This window comes from Bradysia coprophila, unplaced genomic scaffold (assembly GCF_014529535.1).
Source record: "Bradysia coprophila strain Holo2 unplaced genomic scaffold, BU_Bcop_v1 contig_13, whole genome shotgun sequence".
NCBI lineage: Eukaryota > Metazoa > Arthropoda > Insecta > Diptera > Sciaridae > Bradysia > Bradysia coprophila.
Genome location: NW_023503402.1, coordinates 81,487 through 107,501, shown reverse-complemented (window position 1 = coordinate 107,501; position 26,015 = coordinate 81,487). Strand labels below are relative to the sequence as shown.

The following is a 26,015-nucleotide window of genomic DNA, read 5'->3' as shown; positions in this document are numbered from 1 at the left end:
TAGATTCAAGGCTGTATCTTTTGTATACCCCAAAGTATACAGCCGGTTTAGATTGGTCATTGAAATAGTGCGCACTCTTTTTGGGGGTAGAAGGGTCTAAAAGCTTGCTGCCATACAAGATTCCAATACAAAACTGCGTGCAGAGTCGGAAAATCGCCTTTTTTAGCGTACGAACTATTTGAATGGCGTCATATATAGTACGCCCTTGATGAACTGAATTTTTGACTAGTGGATTATTGTCCTTAAACTTTGCTCGGGCTATACCACAGCTCTGCTATGGCTATACACTTCCTAATAATACATAATCAACAAAATCTCTGAAAGGAGTCTATCTATGCTATTCTATTACTTCATCATTTCTTTCAATCTAATTAAAATTCATTTTTTTGAACATACTTTTCGTTATAAGTCATAGCTGTTTCATTCGGAAGTCTTTATTGATTCTTGATTATAGACATCCTTAACATGTTAGTCTTGATCACATGCCAATACATGCTATTTAAAATAGCAATATTGCAACTATATCTACGAGCTCGACCGATTTTGACCATCTCCACACTGAAACCCACAATTTCGATTATCGTTAACAGAAGAAAAGCGAGTAAATATTTTTTGAGGAATACTTCAGTTTATTTGCACATACGATTTTTCGCTTAACAACATTGCAATTTGTACTTACGAATTTCATAGCTTAGTGACTATGGTTCAGCGGCTGCTTCAGTTGTTGTATCGCTTCGGTTGTTGTAGTCGCTTCGGTTGTCGTAGTCGCTTCGGTTGTCGTAGTCGCTTCGGTTGTCGTAGTCGCCTCAGTTGTTGTAGTCGCTTCGGTTGTGTAGTAGCCTCAGTTGCTGTGGTCGCTTCAGTTGTTGTAGTCGCTTCAGTTGCTGTAGTCGCTTCGGTTGTTGTAGTTGTTTCAGTACTTGCAGCAGCAGTAGTGGTAGTAGTTGTTGTTGTGCCGTTTCCGGAAGTGGAGGATTTGGATGTGCAGGAGTTGATGGGAGTGGCGGATTTGGATGTGCAGGAGTCGATGCAAGTGGGGGATTTGAATATGGAGCCAACTGGAGCTTGATAATAAGGATTTGGATTCACGGCTGGATAATAAGCATATGGGCCAACAGGTGGATAAAATGGTGGAGGTCTTGGACTTGCATAAGAAGATGGATACGATTGTGGATAATATGCTGGTGGACCATTAAAATCCTCTTCCGGAAAAACCACCCCAACCACCGCGCCACCATAATGCGCTACAGGGGTCGTCAGTACAGTCTAAAACCAATTTTCGCATTTATTTTCAATTTATTATCAATTATTTATATATTATACCTGTGCTACAGCCAGTACAACAGCTACGATCGAAAACATTTTAGCCGTCTTTCAATTAATCGTCTCCTCGAAATATGTTGTTGATTGTATAAAAAATTGGTCTTATATAGCCGAAGTTTCACAAGTACGAGTCATCGTCTTAAATTTGAGAAACAGTTGAATCAACAACATTTTTATTAAATTTGTGTGACATTTATATCAATTATCGGCAATTTTGTTTTTGTCATTATTATGAATTGTGTAGCTTCAAAGTAGACATGGTTAGTGAGTTATGGTACAATGATCACCCTACCGCCAACGAGTATTAAAAAAAATCTATGTCATCAATTATCGAGAAAAAAAATGTTCAAAAATGAGAGTGACTGCTTCCAAATTTTTATTTTGGCCAGTGGAAAGTTTCTAGTCCAATCCGAAGGTAATGTACTGTAATAGCAATCATTGCAGAGGAGAGAGTAGAAGATTTACAGAAAAATTGAATATTTAAAAATTTGAAAAATTGAATCATTCGACGTCAATAACGCACATTTCATGGCTAGTTTTCATGAGGAAATTCAAAAGTATGTTTAAAATACATTTTCGAATTTCCGCATCCGACTCTAATATGAACTATCGCAATGGTACTGCTTCTCGTATATGAACGTTTAAATACTTGTCTGTGAAGTTTTCTCTGCCCATAAGTATCTTTGAATTTTTTTATAATTGTCGCTTAACATATTAATTACCAATTTGAATTTCTATTAGGAACTCCACTAAAGCTGAACCTGCGTAATATCTGTTTTTCGGTAAATAGATGACTACAACAATAACATCGCAAAAAGAGTAGATCGCTCTACACAGGCAAATTTTAATTAATCAGTCTGCCTTTTTTAAAAACAAAAATGAAATTAATCGTTTGTTTTCTACGAACTATTCTTTACAGTCAAGTTTACAGTAATTAAAAATTCGTACGAATAAAAATTTACATTTCTGAGTTGTCTACGAAAACCAAATTTTTTTCTTCTGGGAAACAACACTTTAAGCTCTGTCATTTAGATGCCATCTACTAATTCTATACAGGAAATGCCAATAATTTTGAATTTATACAACTGTGGACGTCTGCTAGATGCCCCTGATCTGAGGTAGTTTGAGGATTAGATATTTTTAGCATACAGCCTTGTTTCATTTTAAATAATGTTTTTTGTAGCTCTCTGTCTACTTTAGAGCTTTATAGTGTCAAGACTTTTTTTCATAATATTCTAAAAAGAAATGTTCGGCTAAATACATACGAATAAATAACAGTTTATACTCACTAGCCTCCAATAATTTTTTTTGTATGAATACGACAAATTAGGAAATTCTAATAAGAATTAAGCTTGCGGCCAGAGTTAAGCGACGTTTTGCGGAAAATTCTTTTTTGTCAACGAAAAATAGCAAATCAAAGAAGACCTAAAATACCATTTTTCTTCGACGTATAGTTCATATTGATATTATTGATATTTTCGAAAAAGTCAATTTAAATCGAATGTTTTATCGATAACCGATAATCGATACATATAGACTGATAATCTTTAAATGTCGCGTGATAATCGAGTAAGTGTCAACTGATAATCGGTAAATATAGACCGATAATTCGATTTATCAATCGATAAAACATTGATTTTGTAATCGATTATTTGGAAATTTTATCATCGAATGATAATATGTTTCAGTGAACACACCTAAATTACTGACGAACTTTCGTTTGTTTTTTATAGAAAAACATTGTATACGCAATGCAACTCGGTAATAAATGATTTTTAGACACGCGATGTGTATTGTCACACTCAGATTGCGGCCTCGAGTGACCATCTACGCATCTAGTGCCTAAGCATTTATTAATCGGTGGCATAATAGTTATTAACATAACAAGATATAAAAAGTTCAAAAGTCCAAAAGTAATCACATGGAAACTAGACTTTTCATTTTTGTCCCGCGGTATGTACACACTTGTCACGAAGAAGTCGAGGCTTGCCGAGACTGATAGTGACAAGTATGTACTCCATTTTATCACATAAGTGAAAACGAGAAAACAACATAGACCTAAAGTGTAATCTTTCAAATATTCTTCTAGTTAAGTAGACACACCGTGACTTCCATTGAAATGCAAAACTTTAAATCAAACACTAGGCGATATTTTTACAAATGAAGTAACAAATTGAATGATTTCGTTGTTCGAAGTTAAGGTATTTCAATATTTGGTAAATCACTTATCTTAGAAGTGTCTTCTACTTCTGCTTTTTTCCAGAATAGAATTGGGAAATTTACCCCAAAGGTAGAATCGGGACAGGCGAAATTACCAGAGCAACTAACATTAAGCTGAACAGAAGAACAACGACCGTTAGAATCGACAGTTTATGTTGTTTATGAGAAAATGTATCCGATACTCCGATAGTCTACAGGAAATAAAACGGAAGTTTGATTCGTTGTTTGTGAATACATTTCATAGTAGATCAACCGCAGCCATATTTTAGAGTGCAAAATTTGCCAAAATTATGGTAACGGCACAAAATTAGCGTACAGCTTACACATGATCTTGCAGCAAAATCAAAATGAGTAGCACAACCATCGTAACGATGACTTCGTCGGCGAATTTTGTAAAAATGATCAAAAACTCGTTCCATCGGTATCGTTCGAATTAATGAAATGTGCTTCTTCTTTTTGTTCAGTTTCCCTAAGCGTCTGCTTTCCTTCAGTGTAACTTTTATGCGCTGTGGAGCGAATATTGAGCCTACCGCCTCTAATGGGAATCGACTCGAACGTTGCATTCTAAATGATAAAGAAACAGAAAGTCGATTGAGTGTGGAAAACCCCGATGTTCAACATTGGAAAATAATCTATATCACTCCACTGTGTCTCTACGTCTAGTGTATAACACTCATCATCCGAACATTTGATAATCTGCTTTGAATTGATCGTTCTACGTATTGTCAAAATATAATTACCATCAATGGCGATTGCAATCCTTCAGGTATATCGATGTCAATAACGATATTGATCGAATTGTTTCGGTGTTTCTGCGTCGCTAAGTAAACAAGTTGCAGACTTACCACAGTCAACCCATGGACAATTAGAAAATAAGACAAAACCCAATTAAAAATCATTCTGGCAAATGAATGAAAGAATGATATACGTTAATACAAGCACTGTGTCGTTGTCGGTGGCGCACATTGTCAGCAGATCATGCAATGCATGATACAGCTGACATTATTGTTTTTTTTTCCCGAATTTTTCTGTGTGAGTGCATTTTTTGCATTTCGAAACGCATCTTGTGCGTAAATGTGTGTGTATTGTCTAATAGACAATGTCTATGAATAGAATAGTTGTTGTAGCAAGTGTAGTAGCTGTAAATATCCCTTCTAGGGTGGATCAGCAGAACAATTTTTTTTAGATTGTGTGTGAGAATGACTGTGATAAATGCCCGTTCTCATTTCATTACATTGGTTTCGAGTTAGTTAAGCAAATATGAGCTGCAACGAGGATATACGACAAATTTTGCTTCGTGTTGTATAATCCGAACCCGAAGTTCATGAAACGGTGAAAATGCGCCAGCAGACGTATACCGCATACCATCAACATCGCATGGTCGTTGCTATGTATCGGATGGGGTCAGGAATACGGTAGAGGTGAGTGGGCATACCTAATTTTTATGCCCGCCCTGCCCAAAGCCCAATAATTAAAAAAAAACATGCCCACGGCGCAGCCAATGCCCAAGAATTTTAAAAAGCATGCCCACTGCCCAGCCCATGCCCAAGGCCCACATCGGAAATTTTCGGAAAAAATTTGAAAATTGTCAATCTGAGGCGAAACTGAGGTTGACAGCACATCGTTCGTGCAAAATTCTAGTAAATTGATGAGTTGGAAACACGATTTTATGTGCGAAAGCCGTTTTAAAATTTCTTGATGAATATTACATCGTACGGAAAATCTTGACTACACTTAAGACTTAAGTTTGTGGGCTCACACATTTTTGAAAAGTGCCCATTCTGCGCCCTATGCCCACGAAATTGAAAAATGCCCATGCCCATGTCCCGTGGGCATGCCCATGGGCGTGGGCAGCCCACTTTTATGGGCAGCCCACTCACCTCTAGAATACGGTGAAGAAGATTATGAAATTTTCATATTGTGTCCTTAGAGGATTGGTGCCTTTTATTGACATCAAGACCAGTAAGTTGCTCAGGACCCTGTTATAATAACTAATGAAAGTACAGGACAGACTGGGCCGATTGGAAAATTCATCGTAAACTGTGAGTGCGTTTTTGATCGATCCATGTCAAAATAATGTGAAAATGAGTACGTTTGCTTGTGGAAATCAAATTTTTATGTCCTCCGGGCGGACGATAGACCATCTGTTTTTATTGATTATAACATGTCCATATTAATTTAATTTAATTTTTTGGGTTTTGTTTCGTTTTATTTTATACTCGATATGACGGCGTTGAAATCATGAGAAACTATCGCTTCCTTTTTCTTAGCGAACTATGTCCATCGTTTTCCTATTAACTTGGCCCCATCTTTTGGATGGGTCAGATCCCTTGACTGACTGACTAATTTTCTCAAGAAGATTTTTGTAATCCGAGCAAAAAAAATCACTCTAAAAGTTGTATAAAAGTACAAGGGTATGTGTAGCAAAGTTTAGCTTAGAGATTCTTATTCCCTTTACTTAAACACCACAGATTCTCAATCCACATAAAAAACTTCGTACTTTCAGTACTTAAGAGGCATCGATGCTTTGCTGAAAAGTATACATTTGGGTGATTTTTAAATACTGTCCTTTGATGATATCTTTCCACCAGAATCATTTTTCAAATATGTACGACTGCACGAATTGTTAGCTTTCAACATAAAACAGATTAGGTTGTAGCAATCCTCTCTCTAGCAACCAAACTCTCAATTCTCTGTGTCAAATTCACACCTTATTTCTTTGTATTTTACTTGATTTACTTGATTCTTTTACCACCTTAATAAAAGTAGTTTGTTTGCTAGAGAGGGTATTGGTTGTAGCAGTTTGACCAACCATGAGAAAACTAAGCAGTTTATGAAAATTTCGTTACACTGCTCACTTTTTTTAGAGCTGGTAAAGTTTTTTTTTATAAAATCATGGAAGAATGAGACCATGTTTTGACACCTTTTATTGGTATGCTATAGTACAATGGTAACTTATATGTTAATTTATTACTATTGATGACAATTTTTCCAACTGTCTCTCTGTGAGAGACACCCAGCCGAACGTGTGCGAGTTTTTCCATTATATTGATTAATACTACAATTTTAGCTAACCACCGATGCCTCTTAAGTTTTATTGTCTGCTAAGAGACCCTGGAAAGTTGCGAATTTCTCGCTTATCTCTTAAATAAAAATGGAACTCGTGTTCACACTCGTCCAAACTTTAATTTTTTTCTTATCATCGATACCAAGATATTACACAAAAAATTTTTTGGAATAAATCCTAGAATATGATTACAGTATATTCCATTAACGAACTTAACCCAAAAATTTCATTTTTAGAATTTATAATTTTCTTTTGTGGAAAACCATTAAGAATTACTCAACTTAAACACGATAATATCACGGGACGATACAAAAATTCTTTTGGGAATATCTCTCAGATCCCCCGACCGTTATGTTATAGGCCATCTTTGAACTTATCCTCGGGAATGGAATTCCCCGTCTAATAAAAAAAGTTTTTGAAATCCGTTGAGGATTACGTGAAGTTATCGTGTTATCTAGGAACGAGACAAAAATTCTTTTGTGAATATCTCTAAGATCACCCGTCCGTTATGACCTATCTTCGAACTTAACCTCAGCAATTTAATTCGCTGTCGATTAAAAAAAAAACATTTTGGAAATCCATCGAAAACTACTCGAGTTATCGTGGAATCAAGCGACAAGACAAAAATTCTTTTGAGAATATCTCTAAGATCATCCGTCTGTTATAGTCCATCTTCGAACTTAACCTCAGGAATTCAATTCCCCGTCGATTAAAACAAAGTTTTTGGGAAATCCGTTGAGAATTACTTAAGTTATCGTGTTATCAAGAAACAAGACAAAAATTCTTTTGTGAATATCTCTAAGATCACCCGTCCGTTACGACCCATCTTCGCACTTAACCTCATCAATTTAATTCGCTGTCGATTAATAAAAAGTTTTTGGAAATCCATCGAACACTACTCGAGTTATCGTGGAATCAAGCTGCAAGACAAAAATTCTTTTGGGAATATCTCTAAGATCACCCATCCGTTACGACCCATCTTCGAACTTAACCTGAGGAATTTAATTCCCCGTGAAATAAAAAAAAGTTTTTGGAAATTCGTTGAAAACTACTCGAGTTATCGTGTTATCAAGGGACGAGACAAGAATTCTTTTGGGAATATCTCTAAGATCACCCGACCGTCATAGCCCATCTTCGAACTTAACCTCAGGAATTCAATTGCCCGTCGATGAAAAACAAGTTTTTGGAAATCCGTTGAGAATTAGTCAAGTTATCGTGTTATCAAGGAATCATCAAAGTGTGACAAACATTTTCTATATTTAAGGTTTTTGGTCATACATTCATGCATTTTTAATCATAGTAGTAAACATTGTGTGACAAACATTTTAGGGTGTTTATCATCCATAAGACCCATGACTTTCAGTCAAGGGAACAATAGATTCGAAGTAAAAAAAAAATCAGTTAACAATAGAAGTGGATTTTTATTATTCCGCAAAATTTGCACAGCACATTTTGTTTGTGAAAGGTTTTAACTATAAATTAAAATATACTTTTTAACAGCATTTGTTGTTGTTCTGGAAAATATGTTAGATTTATACTTTTGTTATTTTTATTTTAAATATTTTTATTTCTTTTTTTGTATATTTTTCTAAAAAGATTTTTTGTTATATTTCATAGGTTATTTCATTTTAAAAAGGTAAATTTTCTCTTGGAAATATAATTTTATGGATTTGTATATATGGAATTGTTTTAGTAAATTGTGAATTATCTTTGTATTTCTAACGTCGATGCGTTCAGTGTTTAAAATGAGAAGGAGCGTTTAAATGCTGTGTGATAACAAACTGAAAGTTTCTAAAAAAATCTCTCTATTATTGCATAGTGAACAATTTTACGAAACTTTTGCGAGATTATTTGTGAAGCGAAGCAGCATCAAATGCCGAGTAGTTGCAAAGTATTTATTTGTAAATTCAATGTACCATTCGATGTTATATCATATATTATTGTTGCAGCCTACCAACACCAATCCTATTATTTAGTAAAATACTACAATTATTTTAGATTTACCTTTTTTAGAAGATCGTTGTCTCTTAAGATTAGGAAAAAGAATAAGCAATGAGCTCTGGTTAGGTTACTTTACTTTGGAATGGAAAAAAAAGTATTAAAATCTTTGTGTATCAAACACTATGCGATATTTTACACAAATGAAGTAACAGATTGAATGATTTCGTTGAGATACGGTTGTCGTTTCTAAAAGGGTAGGTTTGGTTTGGTTGGAATTTGTTTCACTATCATCCGAGGCAACAAAATTGTGGTTGGAGTTAAGGTATTTTAATGTTTGGTAGATTACTCTTTTTAGAAGAGTCTTCTACAACGTAGATTTAAAGAGTCCGAATGTTTCGATTATGTATATGAAAGTGAAAGCTTCATGTTTTCTAAGTTTATTTTTAGTACTATTAGTCTTTGACGAAGGTAAATGTTCATTTTTAACTTTAATTTTAAAGTAAACATAACACTAATACTGAACTGACTGACTGAATATCCTCAGCGCTGCTTCGCTTCCCATTTCTATTAATGTCCTTTACGTTTTAGTTTAATACTCGAACTAAGATCAACAAAAACCGAATTGCTAAAAAATATAATACTGCAATTAGGTAAAATGCATACTCGATGGAAACTAAATTAGAATTTTTAAAGTTAACAAAATTAGCAAAATGTTTTTAGATACTTTTGAGGTTAGTTTTCATTATTTTTTCTCTTCTGCGCTATAATACCATTATATTTAATACGTTAATTATGTTACGATAGATAATAATAGACAATATTCGTGCAACATATTTTACAATAACTTCATTATAACATTGAAATATTTTTTATTATTCACTTTTTTCACTTAACATTCAGCGTGTGTGTGTGTCATTTTGTTTCAAATTTTTTTTTTTTTTATGAGTGATTGATTTTACACTCTTTACGTTTTGTAACAATATTGTTTAAATATTTTTGTTTTTTATTTGGTTTAATTCGTGCATTGAATATACTATACAATACGTTCTAAAAGTAAAAAATATATATTTTTCAAACAAGTTTTAAAAACTTTTTAAAATAAATAAATAAAAAATCTCATTCGTGTAAGAAGGTAAATTTAAAAACATTTTCTTAAAAAGGCTTTGGTTGTTGCTATTTTCATCATTTTGTTTTTAAATTTATAGATTAAAATTAGTACTTTATAGGAAATGGTATCTTTCAAACATATTTTCATGTTAAATTTTCTTTGTAATTTTCATATAAATTTTTAAAAGCATTTTTACACTTGGTCAATGGTTTTTACGATCGATAATAATAATTTTCATATCAAATTCAATATTTATAAGTTTCATTCCTTAAAAAAAAAACAATTTATAAAATTTTAATGATTTTTTGCATTTTTTTTATTTATTTTTAATTAATTACATTCATTTAGTGTTATAAAAGGACGTCAATTGAAAAATAATCAGATGTTATATATGTACACATTTACTCTAACCGATTTACTCTAAGAAACAAGTAAAGCGTTGCTGTGGTGGTGCAATAATTTTTTTTTTAATAAGAAATTTAAAAACTTTGGAGATAATGAAAGTAGAAAATCGAAAAGTATGACTGAGCAGTAGAACATTCCCTCGACACTGTAATTCGTTCTTCATGTGTTTTTAAAGCTTTGATCGTTCATATCGACTCTTCGACAGAGTCTTTTTTCTTGTAGCATATTTAGTCAAGGCACACCTCTACGAAATTTCATCGCTTGAGATCATAGATATCATATCCAATAAAACCACGGTGCTCAATAACATTTTCATCAAAATTTTATTTTTATTATTTTTCCAGACAGTGACGACATATGGAGCTAAGCAATGAGGATTTATATTCAAAATCGCATATTACCACTAATGAAGTAGTAGAGTTTTTGTCAATATTTCAAAAATACTTCATTCAAAGAAAGTAACAGACTCGATCAATATGCTGGAGATGCGTTTGCCATCTTCAAAAGGTAAAAGTAGTATACCGAACAGGTTATTTCACCGTTACATTAATAAGTACTACTACACGGTTTGACATCTAACGATCATTACGCAGAATTAAAATGGATGAGGACTTTAATTAATTGGAGGACTGTTCAGCTGAGTTATGTGGAGGTAGGCTCCATTATTTTGTTCGGTTTGTATTGTTCAACATACTCAATCATACAAAGATTTTGAAATGAGATAGATACAAAAAATGTACAACGGACGGTTGTCTTTTTACAGTATTTTTTTTGGGTTGAATTGTAATTGGTTTTTGTATTTGATGTTAATTATAGATTTTACTTAAAACTTAAAGCAATTTGAATGTTCTTTTTGTTTTAATATTTTGTTTTTGTTGAATTTTCTTTTATTTTAAATATTCATAAGAATCGGGCATTTTATGTCACATACGAAAAATGTTTTTTTTTTACTTAATATACATAAGAAATTTGCAGTGCACATTTTGACATAAGAGATTTTGTAAATGTAATCTAATTTTAATGTTTTTTTTATTTATTTGAATATTTTTATTTAGTGATAATATCTACGTTCTTTTGACATATTTTTTATATTTATTTGGTATTTTATACGTATAACAATGAATATTTTTTAATATTTTAAACTTTCACTTATCTTGTCTTGTCTTAGAAAATTTATTTTTAAATTTTGTTTTTGATGCCTAAATATTCCATAAAATATTTTTTTTTGTATTTGTCCTACGAAAATGGTATTTTGATAAGTATAATTATTAGTAGCTTATTGTTAATAGCTTGGTAATTTGTTAATTAATTATTTTTTTTAAACTGGGTGCTAGACTTGTATGAATTTAGGATTTTTATCGTTTTTAATAAAATGTTTATTAATTTTCGAGATTATTTTTTATTGTTGGACGACATGAACGACAATGTGAAAAGAAATGTGCAGCTCTTTTTGCAGAATCTTTCGTAAGAATTTAGCTTTTTTCAACAGTACATTAATAAGGCTTAAAACTGGAATAGAAAACACGAGTTTTTTTTAAATCCAAAATGTTTTATAATGGTGATGGTGATTCTAAACTCGGGATAATTCATTTTCTTTCTGATATTCAATTTATAAGGAAAAATATTCACCTGATAAGCTATGGTTTTTGTTGAATGGTGTGCTCTAATGTAGCAAAATGTATATTAATGGTGAAATAAGTGAAGTAGTAGATTTATTAGCTTTTATTGTGAATACGCTTGCCTCGCTAACCCAACGAAAACATTGTTACTTTTAAGTCAGCTTAGCGCTGCATTTCTGAAAGTGGTACAGTCTGTTTTATCTGTCTTATGCTTATCACTCGCTAACTGAATTATAGTCTTTAAAGCATAAATGTTTCAGTTAGTATAATAATTGTCAATCGGAAACAAACGATCACATGAAAAGTTGACATCTAAAATTGATGAAAAGTGTTTTCTTTTATTAAAATTTCGGTTAATAATGAGGAAAGGCAGTACGATTATAATTTAAAATATCCACCGAAAGAAACAGCCAGTCAACCTGCGAAGTATAATTTAAAGTCTATATCACAAGTGAAATGTACCAAATTGCGGGATGTGTAAAAGGTCAAGGTTAGAGAACAGATATATAGTGCACCCAATCACCCCAATCATCTCCAACCACCGAATCCCAATCCCGAGACACCACAAAATCGTTCAGTCGCCAAACAATAGAAACATCAGTGTGGAAACAGCAACGGTCGTGCTGTGCTCTTCAACTGAAACTTGGCAGCATCGTTATCAAAATCGAAACGGTACAAAGGCGATATTTTCAGACCAGTCTTTTCGGGAATGATCTTGAAACGGGGCTGTTCCACACAAGGCGATGACGTAACCAATAATGGTCGCTTTAGTGATGTCATAAAATCGTTTTGTGGAGCTCCCAATGGACGTATCGTACTGGGTACATTCATTTTTTTGCACTGTACTGGTTTAACGCCGACTTGTTGACTGTGACAGTTGAGCGGAGAATATTTTTTCGGTTTGTAAATTGAGAAAATGTTGTTGATTAGGCTAAGTGCACTATTGTTGTTAAGCTGATTCTGTTGCGATGCTATTCCGGCATCGTGGTTGAAATTATTGAAAAACGAACGTTCCGGATGTATTCGATGGCCCAATCGGCCGATTGTGGGAGAGCCTGAAACAGCATTAGTGAACGGTGAATGAAAATCGTTACCGATGAACCCATTGTGTTGTCTAGACATCAGCTCTTCAACCTGATTGTTCTTGTTTATGCCATGCATGAGATATTGATCATTTGTTCTGCACATATCATCGTCTATTAATGATCCGTTATTGTACCTGCCCACATTCACATTTTTTATCTTTTTTGTAACGTTGCTCGTCAGATTGTGATTATTGTTCTGCAAATCGATATCTAGAGACGTTTTATCCAATTCTTCCCAATATTTTTCAAAATCAAAATTAAAATCGTCTAGGTCTTCGTCGGTTGAGTCTGAGGATGTATCGTCGAATCTACAGGGCGGTTTTACTTCTAACATGCTCTTATTTCTAGTTGGTTGACGGTATGTAAATTCGTCCATAAAATCGTTATCAAATTTATCGTCAAGCATCGTATGCGCCGGTTCGTCAATAGAAAATTGGTCCATTTCGTTATCAAATGAGCTGCGATGATTATTTGTTTCGAAGTAATTATCGTCGTACGAGTCAAATGTGTCCAGATTTTCCAAAAGGTAGTCATCATTACATACACTGCTGTCCCTTCGTTGTGGATAAGTGACATCATCGTCGAAGCTTAAATTACCATTTTTATCACTGTTTCGCTTTATTGAATTCTTACTGTATTTGGTGTACCATTCGTTACGAATGTATTCGGTTTTGCTTCTACCTTGAGCCTCGTCGTTAAAGTTTCTCTTGCACCTCGGCCGATATTCGTCCGAATGGTGTTGATGAAGCTTGGCACTTTTGTGACCATCACGGTTTCGCGGATACATAAAATCATTATCACGTTCACTGTCTACACTGCAGCGGCGATAACGTTCACGATATTTGCTGCAGTGATGATGTGGATCATTTCGAACATCACGCATTTTGGCAAAGTTTGCATTGGCACGTGCTGTACTAAATGAACTAGATTTTGGCATTGTTTGCATGGGTGGTCTCATCGTCGGTTCATAGCCACCTCCGAAACAACAACTTCGTGATTTCGGATATTTGTATTCGCGACCGGGACTTCTGGGCTTGTGATGAACACTAAATGCATCCTCATCGTCGTACAGCGGATCGTCGTGTCGATGTTTTTTGTGCAAAAATATTCGATCGTATTTAATGTAGTCCGGCACGGTGTCATCCAAATCTAACGACTCATTAGCGTAGATGTTGTCCGTATACCATGATGGATCTAATGCTTCTTGTTTCGGAAATCGTTTCAATTTGTCTCGCCTTTGACTCCAATACGTCCAGTCACCGATATTATCACCGCGCTGTCGTCGCTCAATGTTGTTCTTATGTTGACGCATTTTCTCCATTTTACTTTCGCGAAATCGCTCCCATTTCTCCCAGTTTTTAAACGATTTTGGTTCACTAATGTTTTTGCTGCTGTTTTGGTTCAGGTCGTTTTTGATTATTTTACTACAATTGCGATTTTTATCGCGATCTCGTTCCAATTTCTCTTCATCTGGTTGTCACACCTCTTGCAAATATTTCACGGGACAAATACCCTGGCGATTGTCGGCTGATCTGACCATAACGGCGCCGGAAATTTCTTCACCAATCTAAAAACCGAAAATTTAAGTTGCATTAATTTGTAATGGATACTCGAAAGCAGAATTGAGCTGTGTTGGAAAATAAACGGAAAAGGCAGAGAAACAGCGAAAATAAATCTGTTAATTAGATATTCGTTCTGAGAATGAAATATTAAAAAGTAACTCAGAAAACGAACATTGAAATATGAGAGATGTTTGAAAGGAAACTTGACTCTTGGGAAATTTTTAGGGTTTTGTATTCATGAAGACACCCACTCAAATCAGAACTTAACCGCGTTATATTTTGTAAATTATTATTAGATTGAACGATGTGAATGACGCATATACAACACTTGATGAACAAGTGGTACCTGGTACAGCCTTTACTATTACAATATTACAACAAGCTTAAACTGTTCAATTTTAAGTGTATCTGTAAGCCTTCGTTTTAATGTACGTTGGCTGGATGCAAATTATTGTCCAATATTACATTTACCAGCAATATAATGGCCATTCAGCGAATTTGTTCAATTAATTCATTTGCAATTTCGAATTTCAATAAGCAATTATAATTCCAAACGACAATTCCGGATGCAATTAAAAGGGTATACCGAAAGGGATAAAAGCCGACATTCAACAACATTTAATTCATTGTGTTCGATTTACCTGCACAACAATTTGATCTCGTAACAGCGTCATAATGCCGTCATTTCGTTCACCATCGGACAACTGCAAATTTTGTATGACTTGAAGTGGCTTTTCACCAGCCGATAAACGTGCACAATATTTCGACGGAAAATATCCAATGCGACCCAAACATTTACCTTTCCACCAATCTGGGTCGGCCATGTCGATAACCGTAACCTAAAATTATTATTATATGAATCTGATGTCGTGTCGAATTTTATAAGGGGGTGTTATGTCGTACATTTCCTTGAATTATCGACGGGCTTAAATATATATATTTTGTGGTTGGCAGTCTCGAAATGTATACAACACGAGCTTTACACAAGCTGTTATATAGATGTGTGTTGTACGGTGCACAACACTCATATCGTTAAAGTTAAGAGTGCTAATCTAAACCACATGTTTGAATGGCATTTATTATAGTGTTATAAATAAATGGTGCTCTATGTCACCGATATTATGGAAGCTGAGAATGGATTTCCATTTAAATAGAATCGGATTTAGTGTGTTAATGGATATAATATACGATTAAAGCTCAATGGGAATAAATGTCAGATAAAAACAGATTGTTGTTTTGATATAGTTACATCATTGAATATACGCAAACTAATGACGAAATGAATTCAATTACATCAACAGGCAAATATGGTGTAGCCACGGAATTTGTGTCTTATTGAGTTTACACGTCGGTGTCAAACTTCGTTAGAAATGAAATTGTCTGTGTTGAGTTCGAGTGACAATTTTCATTATCAATCCACAGGAGATAATGGGAAGCAGAAAATCTTGCTTTAAAAATTCATGTTAATTCATCTTACGACCTATGCCAAAGCACCTGTCAGAGTAGCAGAATATTGCCTATGTTAAATCACGGTGGGGCTGAACGAACTTTAAATAAACATGTCAACTTCCATCCAGCTTCTATTGCTCTGCGACCAAATGACCGAGAGCAATAATTTTGACATGGTTGTTCTTACAATTTGTCCCTCTACCGATTCCAGTTTCAAACACTGGTCCAGCAACTTCCGCGGAGCCAGGCGACGATATTCCTAGTTCTCAGAAACGGCTCAGCGGTGGCGCCCGCAACATGTGCCGTTGGATAGTACACGCCTCCCCTAACTCAGCTATGAAAAGAACCGAGATGGAAGTCGACATGTTTATTTAAAGTTCGTTCAGCCCCACCGTGAAATGGAGTAGTTTTTACTTTCATCTCATGACTTTGAAACAGTTTAAAAATGTGAAATGACTGGATACACTGACGTGACTTACTACTTTTTTCTATTACTATGCTTGGTGCTTTGCCTAAGCTGTCAATGATAAATTTTCAGTTCGAGTCGAAGTGGTAATATTGCCACGGAAATTGTCTCAGAGTATACAGCATACAGGTCACTGCCTCAAATTAAAATGATTACTCTAGAACAACAGCCAGTCGTATAATCGTTCGTATTTTAGTCTCACAAACTCGACGAATTTTGCAAACTTTTTTTTGATGATAAAAATGGAATAAAAGAACAATTCACTTACTTTATATCCTGCCTTCAAATCTAATTCATCAGGATGTCTTGCTTTAAAGTTATACAGTATGACGTACAAGTTTGTTGGCAAAAGTCTATGTGGCTTCTGAAATCGTACAATGGAAAACATTTTTTTTTTATTTAGTTGTGTTTTTCGAAAGAGAAGAAAAAACATTAATTTCAGTTGCAGTTTTAGCAGCAAACAATAAAGAAAATAAATCATAAAAATTGCTTGTATGTTTACTACAATACAAGTTTTCTGTTTCCCGATTGCAGATGAAATATATTGCAACGGAATTATTCATAAAACTTTTTCCGAGCATGAAAAGAAGAAGTTTTCCGAGTTTAATTCAAATAAATTGAAAATCATTGGAGTATGGCTGCATTGATAGAATTGTATTTTTCCGAAACTCTATGAAATTCTGATAAAAAAGGCAAAAGCAAAGCACCTGAATCTGTCTTACAGGTGATGGACACGGTGATGTACTAGCCGATGATAAACTTTTCTCCATTTCGTCTGGTAAGTCGACTGACCCTGTTCTTATGTTACGTGTTGCACTCAGAAGCTTTCGATTTGCTGACGGACTCGATGGAGCTGAACAAAAAAAAAAGAAAGTTCGTCTATACCTTCAATAAACTTGAAACAAATGTTCATTTACAATGTAAACGACTGTTGTTTGATGGTGGTGTATGTTCCAGACCTCCGCCAGATCCACCATGACAGCTCATTCCGGATGGTCCGGGTTGGTAGCGTCGTCGCATTTGTCCGTGAAGTTCTGTTGATTCTGGTGAGTCTAAACTTAGCGATTTCATGCGCAAGTTAAGCTTTTGACGACGTGGCGAATGTGGAGCTGCTTTTCGAATTTAAGTTTTAAGTTAGTTGGTTGTTACGTTTTTATATAGAATATTCACATCAAATTACAACATAAAGAACAGCTAAATATTTATGGGGAAACAGATTTAAAGCCGTAAATGTAACGTTAGCATGCTCATACCTAAAAAAAAAATTGAATTGCAACGAAGTGACGGAGTGCTTTCGTATGAAGTCTTAATGCTATACCAAAACCATATTCAACGCGTATTTACCTCATGTACTTGCAGTGGTTTATCGAATTTTCATACGCTTGGTATATAAAACTACCAACACTCCTTGGAATTGCAAAACGGTATCTTGGATATTGGTGAGATAAACTGAATCTAAGACTTCGTTTCCGATCATTTACTCATCATCGATCGGAGAAATCATTTTAATAGCATTCTAATGCTAGAAATTATTACCAAACTTGTACAGCATTCTCATAATAAATTGTCAGTGGTACTGGTACCATAACCATAAACACTTTTTTGTTCATTTTTTGGCATTTTTTTGTCAGGCAGCGAGTCTCAAATAAGTGACGCATTTTCTTTCAGCTGATCCGCTCATACAGGTAAATGTGGTAAACCGTTTAAAGACAAAAGAACACTTCAATTTGAAAAACAGCTGACTTAAAATGCAACATATATTTGAGAGTCGCCAACTGTAGCCCCCGATTGGATTTTTCGAACCAGTCCGGCCCTGCACTGTCTAGGTTCTAAGCTTCATTGGTAAAATTATTTATCTATTAGCACCAACGCCTTTCGCTTAGAAAACAGTGTAAAACTAAAGCTTAGAAAACTTACATTTATCTTTCTATCGAGTTGAAATTAAGGACTTGGTATATATTGACTCACTTTAGCCTATTGCAGCGTACAAGTTTGTGCTTGTGATTCCTGCGATTTGAACAAAATTCTTACATATGAATATGAAATTGGATTAATTTCTTTTAGTATCTTCAAATTTAGACACTCGAATCCTTTACCTTTTTATATTACAAATTGATTTCATTTCTTGTTTTCACATTGCAACTTGTCAAACATGTGAGTTTTTATCTAGACTTTTATTGTTAGCATACTTACAATCATATTTTTCATCGATAAATTGTATTGAATCAGGTGTTATATGCAAAGTTACGTAAATTCATTTTTGTATTTTATCGAAGAAAAATCTTATTGTTATCGTTCGTAGACAGATGTTGCTACTTGAAATGAAAATATTATCGACATGGAAGTGCGACAATAAGCAAATAAACACAATAACGTTGAATTGTTATGCTTTGAAGTCGTTTACCCTTCACATTCATGAAAATATAAATGAAAGGCAGAACTATAGAAAATGTTTCGAGTTCAGTCAATTGTAAACGATGTGAATTCATTAAAAACGCGACTAATATGATGATGTATAGGCAAGGTGTGTGTATCAGAACTTATAAACCTCAACTGAACGGCACGTCTTACAAATTATTAGTAATTATCGTAATGCTTCAAATAGATATATGTCGCGTTTAATAAAATCCACTTTCAGAATCTTCGAATAGTTTGACATCTGCTAATGTATAACAGCGCAGTCTGTTATATATCTGCCTTCTAAATGCAGACAATTTAACACGTTTATATCAATAATACAATAATAATAATCTGTCTGAACGTGAACAACCCACGAAGAGTTTGAGGCTAGATCATTATACTATATATACAAGTTTTGCTGTACATGGTTCTATTCAGTGCCTAAAAAAAATATTTGGCCGGGGGAAAACATTTCTGGGGGCCCTTTTTTCTGTGAGATGGGCCTTTTTCATTCTGATGAAAGAATACCAGAAACCTTAAGCCGAAGTGGTTTTGTTAGAAAGATATGCTGTACCAGGTACTTTTTAGCCATATGAATGGGAAATCTCAGACAGTCGTATTTTTTGGAAAGTCGAGTGGGCGTGTAGTCTAAAAATTTGTCTGAATTCTTATGGATGTTCTGTTTATCCATCATCTTTGAATTATTGATAAGAAACGAGTAAGCTTTCACATATTCTGATTACTAGCTATTGAGCTAATCCAATCTTTGGCCTGACTGAGTGTTTGATGTAGAGAATATAATGAATTGATATATGTTTCACAAAAGAACTGAAAAATGTCTCCAATCTCAAGAACTCGAAGGGTCTTAGTCTATAGACGTTTGAGGTAGAATGTGAGACTAGAACGATGCTATAGAAGAGTAATTGATGAAGGAATGGGTTTGACCTTTATTTTTTAACACTCGAGTGCTCTTACATAAACTCATTAAATCTAAGGCTTGTGCAGAATGAGCTACAGCTGATCGTCTCCAGCTGGTCAACAAAGACGACCACTTTGTATCGAAAACAATTCAAAGTCAAGCTACATACAGGGCTTACATACGTTAAGGTCAACTATTTGCGCACATAACACGTATGACTGTAGTTAACTTGTTGTTCAGAATGTGTTTTGATTGTATATTATACAAGTAGGGTGTGTTTGTTGATCAGAAGCAGTCGGTGAAGTTCAGCTGTTGCTGATTCTGCACAAGCTTTAGGTTAAATGTATGTAAAATTTTGAAAAAATTCACAAGAACTGTATGTAATAACTGGAGCTGGAGTACCCGTGATTTTATTTTTCAACATTTTTTAGGCGAAAAAAAATGTAAAATTCTGAGAATCTGTAAAAGAATCTGAAAAAAAATTGTGCTATGCATTTATCAAAGACTGATTAATGAACAGAAAACGGTTTTTCTTTACCGCACCAAAAAAATCATTGAATTTTTAAATCACCCCGAGAGTTCAGACTTTCGGAAAATAATCCCTATTCTAAGACCTACCCAATGCCCATTCGATTTGGGAGGCACAACATTTCTAACTTTATTTCTAATAATTATCTAATAATTATTTAGCGATTGGCTTCTATAACATTACCATAGCTTGTCATTTGCTATCGAAGGATGATAGAAATAAGCATTTATCTCTGATTAACGTAAGAAACTGTATCTTAAATCAAGTGAAGTAACAGAGTAGTAAACCATAGAAAAGCTTGACGGTTTTGTAAGATTACCAAGTTTTACTTGAAAATAATTTTTAACACAGGTTGCACGTTTTGCTCTTCACCTTCTTTAAGTTGCTTTTACTGGCCGTCAGGACCAATTTTCTGAAAAACAATTTCTCAAATTTTCTACAATTTCATAAAGTTTTCACATTTTTTTAGAATTTAAAGTTATTTAGGAAATTGTAAAATCTCTATAAAATTGACACTGCTGTTGGCCGTTCTTAATAAAATCACAATTTTGGGAAAAATGAAAATTATTTTTCCTTGTGATGACCTAAATAAATCACCTACACGTACTCATAGGGCTTAGTCATATATAATCCAATATCGAATACAAACATTTGAATTGAAGATGAAATATTTCAATCCATCAATCCAGTCCAATTATTAAAAAAGAAATTAAAGCTGAAAATGACTGCAAATCGATCTTTTTCGAAATAAAATATTTCATTTATTTAACTTTAAATATTTATCACAGACTTTTGGGCGGGGGTATAATAATAAATTTTACAACATTATTGAGCATTGTATCAGCACCCACAATTCTAAGCACAATATTTAAAATTTAATTTTTTTATTTTCTCATTTTTTCACGAAATTAATTTAAAAGTTAAACGAAGAAAAAAATATGTTTCCATAAAGCAATGCTTATGTTCAATTGTCTAACTAAAATCTAAAATCATTTAATTTAAGTAATAATAAGTAGAACATAGAGGGCAGTAAAGAGAAGAAGACGCTAACAAAATCTATTTTATGGGTAACAAACATGAGGTTACATTTGAAAACAAAAGGGGATAATATTTGTAAAGCATAAACGTTGAAATCAAATGATCGATGCTGATATTGCAGTGAACGCTACCAAAGCTTGCGATTTAAGGGGTTGGACAATTTGAAGAAAATAGGCAGCAAATTATTTTTTCTTTCGAACTCCCTTCCTCGGGGGAGCCGCCACAGAAACGTGTGATTCAGCTACAAGACATAAAGGCTGACCAAATGGCCGTGTTGATTCAGTTGTGTCATCTGAAAGATATTCAATTTTTCCTGTGTTTAGTTTGGAATAATTTGATGTTAGTGTTAATCCACACACACACTGTAAGCTTGGTTAATCGCAATGTTAGTAAGCGAATAACTCTCTATATTTTGTTGATTGCTAGTGATCAATGATCAGCTCTTTTTTCTTCGATTTCGTCTGAAACTGACATAGGCATTAATTTGATCGAATTTAATAGTTTTTTATTGTATTGGTTGTTCTGTTTTCCATTTGCGTTAGTAGCGCAGAAATAGTGAAGGAAGAGGCAAATGTAACATGAATTTTAGTGTCACTGATTTCGCATTTCATACATTTCGTTCATATTTTGTTGATATTCTGTTAAGATGCAGTACTGCCTCGGTTTAATTTAATATGAAAATACGACTACATTAATGCAACGGATGAATGGATTTTATAGTTAAATTTTAACTCGCCTAGAGAGTAGGTCAAGTGGTAACCACATTATCTGAACATGATTATGGCTACAACAGAAGCTGTATTGAATTTGTTTATCAAAAGTGTTTTCAGACTGTGTTCGATTGTTATAAGACGCAATTTACGATTGTGTTAATTCAGCACACATATAACCGGCTATATTACGAAAGTAATTAATTAATCTTACACCGAAAACATAAGCTGGTTCGTGTTTGAGGATTACGTTGTAAGCTCCACTGGTTAGGGATTTGTTGTGCATATGGGTATGATAGGTATGATATGATTCACGCACATCGATTGTATTTCATAGTCCTAAACGAAACTTTTACATTGTAAATCATTTCTATTTCCTCGTCACACTTAATACCTATTGTTCACTTTTAAGGTCGACAAGTAGCTTTTATGAAATAAAGTTAGAAAAACACGTTTATGCAATTCAGTGATGACATTTGTAACGCATTTTATCGCACTAGAACGATAAAGGATTTGCAAGGGACACTAACATTATCTTCGGTATTTATGTGATTTTCTTTATTGCATAAAACGTTGTATGCAACACGAATCGTATGAAGGTATATATTACCGCACACGATGTCTTGCCAACCTCGTCTTCGCCTCGGATTGGCAATCTGACATCTAGTGCGATAATATACCTTCATACGATTCATGTTACATAAATAACTATTATGTAACGACAATTTACATCAGTGTATGCTCCAATGCAATTCATTGAAATCAATTCGTGCAGTGTAAGATAAGCTTCTAGACTTATAGCTTCCTACAACTTATACTGTTAGAGTTCTGATCGTTTCAGGTTTTCGTTTCAAACACATGTATAGTAAACGGTCAGTATTCATTTTAATCATTTAGGGCTGATTGAAAAAACACTTTCAAAAATAGTAGCAAAATTATCATTACACAGAACAGCAAAAATGAATTAAGTTTTCCAGTAACAGTTTCCAGCACATTAGGTTGAATCAAATATCGAAAACATTAAAGTTATATAAATGAAAATTCCAATTTATGACTTTCCAATTATTGTTAAAAATAGATTACAAAAACCGATATACAAAAAGAAAATTGACCAACCGAAAGAAACAAAAGAAAACTACTCTTGTGGTGAACGAAATCATGACGACGAACATTATACGAACATTGTTTGAGAATTGATAATATTGACACTAAATTTTCCAATCAAAAAAACAAACTTATTTACAAAAATGCATTCAAACTATAAATATAAATTCCACAGTAATGCATTTTACAACATTAAATTAAATTTTGAATGAACGAATTTCTTTTTGGTGTGTAGGTGTGCAAAAATAATGTACATGAAAACAAAATAAGAAAATATTCTTCAATTTGCTGAAATTAATAGTTACTTTCTGGTAATGAAATTGATCGATGTTGTTGGGAACGTATGCGTCCGCGAGCGAATGCAGATAACGGTCTGAATCCAGCAAACAATTTCCGTCTCGTGCCCGTATCAACTGGTCCGCCAGAAATTGGCACTGTTTATTTTTGAATATTGAATGTGATTAAAATGTTTATCGCAATTGTTTCTGATTTGTTGTTGTTGTTTAAAATTGTAGATTTCAAGCTTCCGAGAAACCTTTCTAGTCATCGCATCTGTCATCGACAGTGGACAAACCAAATGAGCAATGAGCTCTGGTCAGAGGTCTCTTAAATAGCAATACGTCTGCTTCAACTAATGAAGTAGAGGATTTTCCACCAAATACTAGACGATACTTTCAAGTATAGAATTGTCAGATTTAATACGGCCATTCGCTTTCTGTTTGAAAGTTTTAATAGAGTCACATTGCCCTCTCCACATAAATATTTTATTATTTCCAATTTCTGATTTAAAATGGAATCAATTTAATCATTGCAAAAACCCAATATTAGCATAGGCCTCAAATATAACAAAAATTTGTTGTTGATAAAACCATTCATCGGAAAATTCTTGGTATCTGACACAAAAGCTCGTAATTGTTTCATTTATGTACCAAGGAATTTTTCACTGGAATTTATTTAAAATTTTGCTGATTCTTTTTTTTGAACAGAAAGCGAAGCGGAATTGTTTTCAATGGAGTAGAGCCAAGAAGGTAATTTTCTGCAAATTTCTCAACATGAGATATCTGAAGAACAAATTTTTTCGGGAAAACGAAAGTCTCAATTTTGAGACAAGTCTCAATCTTCTGTATATTTCGTACCACCCACCATATTCTATCGTCGTTTACTATCATTGGAAAGAAGAAAACAATACAAGTTTTTCAATCGTAGTAATGAATTAAAAAATGTGTCCGCTCGGCTCACGATTGCTGTATTCACTTTTAGTGAAAATGAATCGAACTCGGTCATTAAAAGAATCAGTCAAAATCAGGGGCGGTGTTGAGGAATCTCGCGCCGCGTCATTCACAATAACCCACAAAGTGACACTTTCCTTATACAAAATGTGTCATTTTGTCAATTATTGTGAATGACGCGGCGCGAAATTCCTAGCAGCCATCAGGGGCGCCGACTTCTAAGGACAAGCGAGGCTCGTGCACCACTACTCGAATGATGAGCACCACTACATCTTTCCAGTTTTACTTGAAAGAGCACCAATACTACCAGATTCGCTTGTTGAATGAGCACCACTACTCCCAAACACAAGTCGGCGTCCCTCAAAATCAGTCTAACCACTCAACACAATAACCATTGATTTTCTTTGTTTGTTTCTCACTTGCTAAAGTTTATGTCAGATTAATTGCCGTCTATAAAAACCAAAACCATTATACTGATTCAACGATTTTCCAATAAAATAAAGAGGTAACTCAATAGAGTTTTCACTAGTTTCGCTTGCGTTTTTTATTGTTACTTTCAGAAACACTGTGAATATTTTTTTTGTTTAACTAAAAGATGTCCGTGTAATAGAGCAACCCTTTTGAAAGACTTTTTTCAATATTCATATGAACTTATTTCAGAACGGGAAATTTTCCTTGACGTTTCGACAAAGAAATTTCTTTGCTCTGGTTCTAGGAAAGAAAACGTAATTTCCGTCAGCACTTGATCTTGCAGTCGACGTTGTCGTTGTAAGAGTTTCAATCAACAAATACTTATAAAGAACATCTTTTTGAAATTCAGAAAGTTGATATGATTGTAACAGTTCAAAACTTTGTATCATATAGTAGATGTTCTCGTCCAGGTTTTTGATTACTGTGTGTCCAAATAACATGAAATAAAGCTACATTGTCACATACGACAATGATTTAGTTTAAGATTGACTTTAATCGAAATAAATATGGGTTAACCGTTTTTTGTCAACTCTTAATAAACCAAAACAACCCGATTTTCGTGTCGGAAAATTTCTTTTCTTAATAAATTATTAAAAGCGTTGGACATATCGTCTTGGGAAAGAACACATCCTTGTATCAAAAAATCAATAAGATTCGTTGTGGGAAATAATGCAGAGCGTGAAATATGTTTCCAATGGAAACGCGCTGGGCGGTAATAAAATTTTGTATTTGGAAAAAAAATCTTCACGTCGATGACTTCAAGAGCTGAAAATATGAACATTTTAAAGTAAAATACCTAAACAACAAATGGTGGAACTTGTTTCCCCTATTGCAATTTACCACGCATTGGGTTGGGATCAACAGATTTCACTTCTACCATTTGTCTCATAAATACCATACGGTTTGGGTTTGGTTACCGACCTTGTCAGGACATTTACAGATAAAATAATCTAGAGCTCCATCGCCATCTCTAGGTGCAGTTTTTTCGATAAATAACTTTTCAGCTTAAGACTGCTTATTTAGAACAAAGTTTCATTAGGAGGTGAAGAAGTACATTGTAACTTTGGTCTGGCTGACTATCACATTTAATATGCATCAATGTTGATATCAACTATCAACTCAATAAAACTGTTGCACTCATCTTCATGTCGAAATGAAACTCTGTTTTAAAAATCCAGATTTGACCGATTAATTCGGTCAGATATGTTTAACTGTGTATAATATGGTGTATCGTGGTTGAACCCATTTCAATGGGTGTTTTTGTCAATGTACACTAAATAAGCTAACCAAAATTTCAAGAATTAATCTACCAAATAGGATCTAGTCTACAGTGACGCAAAAATAATATTTTTTTTTCTTTTCAGCTTTAG

General features: G+C 34.0%; 2 protein-coding genes across 2 annotated transcripts in view; both read right to left on the bottom strand.

Annotated features, from left to right (window-relative positions):
- Positions 1-717: 717 nt before the first annotated feature.
- Positions 718-1,437, bottom strand: LOC119073080 (salivary glue protein Sgs-3-like). Its single transcript, XM_037178393.1, has 2 exons — positions 1,324-1,437; positions 718-1,266 (listed from the first exon to the last, which is right to left on the bottom strand). The coding sequence occupies exons 1-2, from the start codon at positions 1,360-1,362 to the stop codon at positions 718-720; spliced, it is 588 nt and encodes a 195-aa protein (XP_037034288.1). The 5' UTR covers positions 1,363-1,437.
- A 9,512-nt stretch (positions 1,438-10,949) lies between these two features.
- Positions 10,950-26,015, bottom strand: part of LOC119073081 — a 74,765-nt gene continuing 59,699 nt past the window's right edge. The window contains 5 exon segments of the mRNA XM_037178394.1: positions 10,950-14,335; positions 14,972-15,169; positions 16,514-16,609; positions 16,968-17,098; positions 17,163-17,354. Of these exon segments, the coding sequence (XP_037034289.1) occupies positions 12,281-14,335; positions 14,972-15,169; positions 16,514-16,609; positions 16,968-17,098; positions 17,163-17,354 (2,672 nt within the window). The 3' untranslated portion in view covers positions 10,950-12,280.

Excerpts from the sequence above, each read along its gene's own strand:
- LOC119073080 (XM_037178393.1), bottom strand. The coding sequence starts at position 1,362 with ATGTTTTCGATCGTAGCTGTTGTACTGGCTGTAGCACAG. Across the intron at positions 1,267-1,323 it reads TTGTACTGGCTGTAGCACAG|ACTGTACTGACGACCCCTGT; the intron begins GTATAATATATA and ends AATTGGTTTTAG.